General features: G+C 46.9%; 1 protein-coding gene across 1 annotated transcript in view; it reads left to right on the top strand.

Moving 5' to 3' along the window:
• The window catches only part of LOC106805359 (bicaudal D-related protein 1-like), a 33,560-nt gene that overhangs the window by 3,210 nt on the left and 23,523 nt on the right, over nt 1-6,827 (top strand). The window contains exons 3-5 of the mRNA XM_014806920.1: nt 1,102-1,418; nt 2,453-2,668; nt 3,036-3,152. Coding sequence (XP_014662406.1) covers nt 1,102-1,418; nt 2,453-2,668; nt 3,036-3,152 — 650 coding nt within the window. The remainder of the gene's footprint in view (nt 1-1,101; nt 1,419-2,452; nt 2,669-3,035; nt 3,153-6,827) is intronic.

Raw genomic sequence — 6,827 nt, forward strand, 5'->3', positions numbered from 1 at the left:
TGGCGGAGGTATGCACTCTCCGTGAGTGCCCTCTGTCTAGTTTTACACATGTTTTACATCCATTAGAAAAAAACAAAAAACTCAAAGGCAGTGTAAATATGTGGCGTGATGTGTGTGTGCGTGCATATTGCGTGTGTGCGTGCATGTTGCGTGTGTGCGTGCATGTGGCGTGTGTGCATGCCTGCGTGCGCGTGTGCGTGCACTCTATGAGTAGGCTAGATCGCACTTGAAACAATTGTTGGGTCTACATTCAGTGGTCTACAAAACGAGAAAGCGTTTCCGGATGCTAATTATACGTGACACGACGACAAAGCTGTCGTTGTCAGAGGCGCTGTCGTTAGCTAGCTAACTGGTGCATGACATGACGCGTGGGCCCCGCTCCGCACACTCGCGCTCTCTCGCCCCTCCTAGCCCGGAGCCACGCGTGCATGCACACACACATGACCTAACACTTACCAGTTAGGAACAGAGTGGTATATTTGGACATGCACCATACGTAAAACGCGCGGACATATATTTCTATTATCGACGCGAAACGGAGCGCGTGCGTGTGCGGGTGTAACTGATTCGAATTCGTTTTCCCGACGCCGAAACTTTTCCGAGGAACACAGCTCTCCGATTACTGATCATCACGATCCTCATACATTCACGTGACTCTCATTCAGTGAATTAGTACTACCCTGTGCGGACTACGTGTACAAGGATATATTATACATCAAAGGATGCATGACGTACTCATGTGACAGTTCACAATGCAACTCTAAAAGCTAAGGATTGTGCGATTTCTGCGAATATTAAACGAAAATTATGGTTCAGGTTAATTATGATCCCTGCAGCGCCATGCGCTCGGAAACATTCACTAGATACAACTGCCGGTGAATTATCTGCAAAAACTGTCGTTGTACGTCGTGAAGTGATGAGCTGGCAATGCTTCATACTTCATACCCACATAGCCGTCAGCGTATAAATGGATATACCAGCGCTATACAAGCATCCTAGCTGTGCAGGTTTCTAATATTATATCTATAGATTATAATCTATACATAAATCATTCACTAGCGATACATACACCTCGAGAATAATTTATGGATGTCTGCGTAGATCAGTGGACGACAGCAAAGGACGACAGTTTCATCCGGAATCTGTTCGAAGTCAACTCGTGTGCAGATAGTGGCGTCGACGAGGATGGCTGCAGCTTATATAGGGAAGACAAAGATGGCTGCAGCGTATATAGGGAAGACAAGGATGGCTGCGGCTTATACAGGGAAGACAAGGATGGCGATCTCATTGAGGAGTTGGCTGCCAAGGAGAAGGACCTCCTGCTGGCGGCTGAATTGGGGAAGATGTTACTGGAGGAGAATCAGGCCCTACAGATGGCGCTGCGAAGGGTTACCGAGGAGTGTGAGAAACACGTTGAGGTGATTGATGCGCTGCATAAATTATCTCCTTTATTAAGTCACGTCTTTCTCACTCCCTCCCCTCTCTCTCTCTCTCTTCTCGCCTGCTCTCTCCTCTCTCCACTCTCTCTCTCCCGTCTCCTACATCTCTCTCTCTTCTCTTCTCACCTTGTCTCTCCTCCTCTCATTCACTCACTCTCTCACTCGCTCTGGGGTCTCACTCTCTGTCCCGCTCTAGCTGGCTCGCGCCCTTCGTCTCTCTCTCCCTCTCTTTCCCCTCTCTCTCGTAGTGCGCGTCGTGCTCTCCCCTTCTCTAGCGTGTTCTCCCGCCCTCTCTGCTCTCTCATCTATTCTCTCATAATATCTGCTATATCTTTCATCTCTATCTCTATTTATCGTTTTTTCTCTTACCCTCGTTCTGCTTTAGTTTTCTCTCGAACCCTGTTTGCTGCTATCTTTAACACTGCCAGGGTTACGCGCAATCATCAGCCTACACATCACATTAGGTCGCACGCCAACTTTTATTTGATTAGGCGTTTCATTCATAGAGTATAGGTCACATTGTGAAATCTCTGAAGTAATTGGATACGAGAAGAGAGAACGTATATATATATATATAATAATATAATATAAATAATAACAATAGATAATAATAACTGAATTCACAATTAGATAATTTTGGCAACATAGTTTCTACCATTATTGCAAAATGCCGGCTCGTTTATTGAGGAAACGTTTTTTTTTATACATTTTTCACATTTTTATGTATTATAATTTATATCATCATTATTCAGAATGGCTTCACAGATAATTGCAGGCTCGCCCGTTACGGTCCGTGGAGAAGTCATTTGCTGTTCATCCGCTTCGCATTAAGGAAATTAATTTTCTTCTTTGTCTGCTATCAAAATTTGGACTTTAAATAATACATGTACAATAGTCAGGGGTCATGTACATACAACGCACTCTCCGACATCTGATGCACATCAAACCTTAATGCTTGAAACGGGTTACTACATGTAGACGGTTTGATTTGGGGGGTGGGATGGATGCTATAGGAGCACGAGCGAGCTGAACACGAACTGAGGAGAAATCTGGAGAATGTGGCGGCAGTTTACGACGCTCGTCTATCAGACGTCAACGCAGAGTTACGACAGGTGCGAGAGGGACGGGAGGAACTACGGCGCACCTCGGCGACATATCAGCGACAGACGACAACCTCGATTAACGAGCTCAGAGAAGACAATGAGAGACTGGCTGGTCAACTGAAGGAGGTATGGCGAGATTGTATAGTTATCGGGATTTAAATAAAAATATAATTAAAAAGATTAATTAACTCATCAATTTAAAAGAAATTGATTTACTTTCTCTATACGTTGTTAGGTTCTTACCTGTATAATGTGTTGCCTTATTGTTGACCCCTAAGTGTCTTCGATTATTGATCGCTGACGGTTTTCAGATCATATTAACTGCTTCGATCTTTCTTGCAAATACAATTTGTGATTACATCGTTTCTTAAACCCGAAGTCTCGATTTGCCCAGAAATAATTTTTTTTTAACTTTATTGCAAAAACCAACTACATAAATTATAATATAATTACTTCGTAGTTTTGAGTTACGCTTCTGCCGACATGCTCACAGGCTGCGCGCCAGAGGGCGCTGTTGATGGCAGAGGTGCGACAGCTACGGGACGTGTCTACGGTGAAACGTCACGTGACTAGAGACAATACAAGACAGGTCGATCTACTCAAAGAAGAGGTAGGATAATGATAGGTAGAGGCAGAGAGAGAAAGAGAGAGAGAGAGATGATGAGCGAGAGAGAGCAGAGGGTAGAGGATGCGGAGGAGAGAGAAATGTGAGAGAGATGAGAGAGAGAGAGAGAGAGGAGGAGAGAGGCGAGAGAGATCCGAAGAGGCGAGGGAGAGGAAGTGAGAGGTGGAGAGGCATGAGGAGAGCGGCGGGAGACGGCGAGAGGGAGAGAGACCAGATGAGATAGAGAGAGAAAGAGAGAGAGAGGAGAAAAGAGAAGATGAGGCAGAGAGAGAGAAATGAGAGAGAGAGAGTGAGACGAAGAGAGAGAGAGAGAAGAGGGAAAGAGAGAGAGTACGAGAGAGAGAGGAGGAGAGAGAGACCTAGGAGAGAGAGAAAGAGAGAGAGAGAGAGGAGGAGAAGAGAGACGAGAGACGGTGAGAGAGCAGAGAAAAAGAGAGAGAGAAGAGAGAAAGAAGAAGAGAGAGAAGAGGAGATTGCGAGACGAGAAGAGAGAAATGTGAGAGAGCGGGGGGAGGGGAGGAGAGAGACGATGAAGAGGTCTAGGTGTATACGGGGCAGGAGAGGTAGAAGTACCTGATGAGAAGATATTATATATATATATATGGCAGAGAGGGGAGATGCAGGGAGAGTGTGCTGAGAGAGGAGGGAGAGCTATAGTATTCGATTCCCTTCTACGGAGTGTGCTTAAGATGGGGTATCTCTATTATACACCAGCGCTGCCACATCCTAACGCGATGGGTTTCAACGTCTCGATGTCTGCCGTCTATAGTTTTTTCGTCGTATAGTCAGTCTTTGACTGCATTCATCAGTCGACAGGTGTGGGTCGCCCGAGACATACATTGTGTGCTTCTACGTCTTACTGTCCAGTCAAATCTGCTAAAATTCAAGTATTACCTTAGGTGCGGAATATAAGACTCACATCTGTTCAAGATATTTTCGCTTCTGTCGCCGGTGTGCCAAGCGAGCCGGTATGTAAGTATAGGCCACCTAGGTTCATAGGTGTCTGCCTATGCTATACATACACACCGCTCGTACGTTATATGTATCTTCTATACTGCTGGTTATTAGTACACACGACGGCAGGTTAGTTCCGGTATGTATCTGCTGTGAGAGGTCAAGATGTTCTTTGTATTCGGCATGTCTTGCTATAGGCTACAGCTTCTGACGGATAGAAACCGCGAGCCCTGGTGTGAACAAAGAGTGGCAATACTTACCGAGGAGCAACACCGATTTGACATCGGATCTAGAGATCATCGAGATCGGCGTGTGGTTTGCTGGAAAAGTAACGCCGGATTAACAAGCTAGCCAGGCAAGAACAGCCGCAGGGCCGGCGCCTTTCATATCTCCCTCTTTTACCCTGCAGTCGCCAGTGTGAGGCAATGGCGATGAGCGATCGAAAATCAAGGAGTGTATTATAAAGTCAATTCGATCTACGCATTGGATGTTTGTTTGCCTATTATATCTGTAGTGGATATATAGTATATATAATAATTATATATATATATATATGTGTGTGCTGTCGTGTTGTGTGTGTGATGTGTGTGTGCTGTGTGTGTGTGTTTTTGTGTGTGTGTGATCCTGTGTGTGTTGGCGCGCGTGCCGTGGCGTGTGTGCGCTCGGTGCGCCGCGCGGGCTGTGTGTGTGTGGTGTGTGTGTGTGTGTCGTTGCGCGCGCGCCGCGCGCGGCTGTGTGTTGTGTGTGCGTGTGTGTGTGTGTGTGTGTTATGTGTGTCGCTAGCGACGTAATGTCTCACGTTATCTTTCAAAACGCCATGAGTTTCAAACGAGCCTTCCACAAAAACGCGCTATCGCAGGATCGTACGAGAAATGCAAACAGGTAATATACACTCGGTAATATGCGTCTGTGTCGTAGTGAACTACGTCATCAGAGACTGTGTTTGCTCTGAACAGGACGCGACTGTCAGAGCAAGCCAGACTCCGAGGTTGGCGAGTAATCGATTCGATCTAGACCGACACCATCTGTTTCGCTGACTGGTGTGTGAGTAGCGCACCTGCACGGTCGGTTGACCATCTATAACTGCGAATGAGTGTATCGACCACCTACGTGGCACTGGAGTAAGTGGTGAGCTTGATTATTATTTCGCGTATGAACGGTGGTGAGACTTGGCAGCTTCGCGTACACGATGTGCCTCTGTGAATGCAGTGTGGCATCGTACGATAGGCGCTCGCGCCGAAATGAGAACCAGTGCCACACTACAGTCTGCCGTTAAACAGGGCAGTGGTTGAATCAGTGCCATGAGCAGCAATATTTTAAGCTATTTATAGATCTCGTGGTGTTGCCGCCTCTGTGATGTGTGAATCAGGGGGAATACGAGGTGTGGCATCGCTTCTGTCTTACGCTGCGTTTTAGCTTAATCCGTGTTATAGCATCTGCGTACCGCCATGATTCGATGAGGTGGTAAACATGTGCTTACCGTCATGTAGCGATGGATGAGCCAGGAGGCGAACTAACATTAGATGATTTTTCTTGGGCGTAACGTTTGCACGTACTTGTCGCGGTTACCGTCACTTCACCGTCGCTGCCGATGTTATGTACACTGGTAATCGTTAATATGTCTTACGTATATGCGTATGTTACGTATGTTACGTTATACTGCGTATGTTACGTAACACTGCCGGAATGTTACAGTAAATGTATATTTTTTACTGCGTAGTTTACCGTATGATGTATACTGCGTATCGTTACGTAATGTTAATATGTACAGCTGGTATTGTTACGTATGCTTACGCTACACTGCGTATGTTACGTATGACATTATGTTATACTGCGTTCCCACTTAGCTACATGTTGCATATTAGAACTAATAAACTATAGCGTACGATCTAGATTGTAACTTATACCAGCCTTTACGTTCCACTATAAGACATAGGTTACAGACAGACTGCACGGGTCGGCCGAAGTGAAGTGACTATACTATACATTATAGAAGTGTATAGGCGCGGATACCAGCATGGAGAGAACCAGTTGTCAACGCACTGATGACAGGAAAAACACTGTCATGGCAAACACCACGCTGCTCGTGTCGTGTGCAGTGCCTTACTTAACGCCCTACAGTCACATACACCTCTTACTCTCTCACACACACAGAGACACACACAGACACACACAGACACACAAACAACACGATACACACATTTCTGCTCCACTCGTCTCTCTTCTTCATCACCCATACACACACACACCAACGCGCACGCACCGGCAGCGCACACACACACCACGGCGCAACGCGCGCGCACACACAACGCACCGCCACGCGCCGCGCGCCGAAACAACACACACACACCACAGCACACCAACACGCGCGCGACACACACACACACCACACGACATAACACAACACACACATACCACACACAGCACAAACACACACACACCACACATTACCCACAACACACACACACACACACACACGCCGACACCACCGCGCACACCACACACACACACACACACACACAGAACACCACACACCACACCGCACACAGCACACACTCACACGCACACGCAGCACGCACACGCACCGCACCACACAGCACCAACCAACACACACACACACGCTGCGCACGCACACGCACACACACACGACACAACCGCTCTCTCGTCTCTCTTTAAAAACTCGTCCGAACTGGTGACCAGTGATTG

This window comes from Priapulus caudatus, unplaced genomic scaffold (genome assembly GCF_000485595.1).
Source record: "Priapulus caudatus unplaced genomic scaffold, Priapulus_caudatus-5.0.1 Scaffold111, whole genome shotgun sequence".
Taxonomy (NCBI): domain Eukaryota; kingdom Metazoa; phylum Priapulida; class Priapulimorpha; order Priapulimorphida; family Priapulidae; genus Priapulus; species Priapulus caudatus.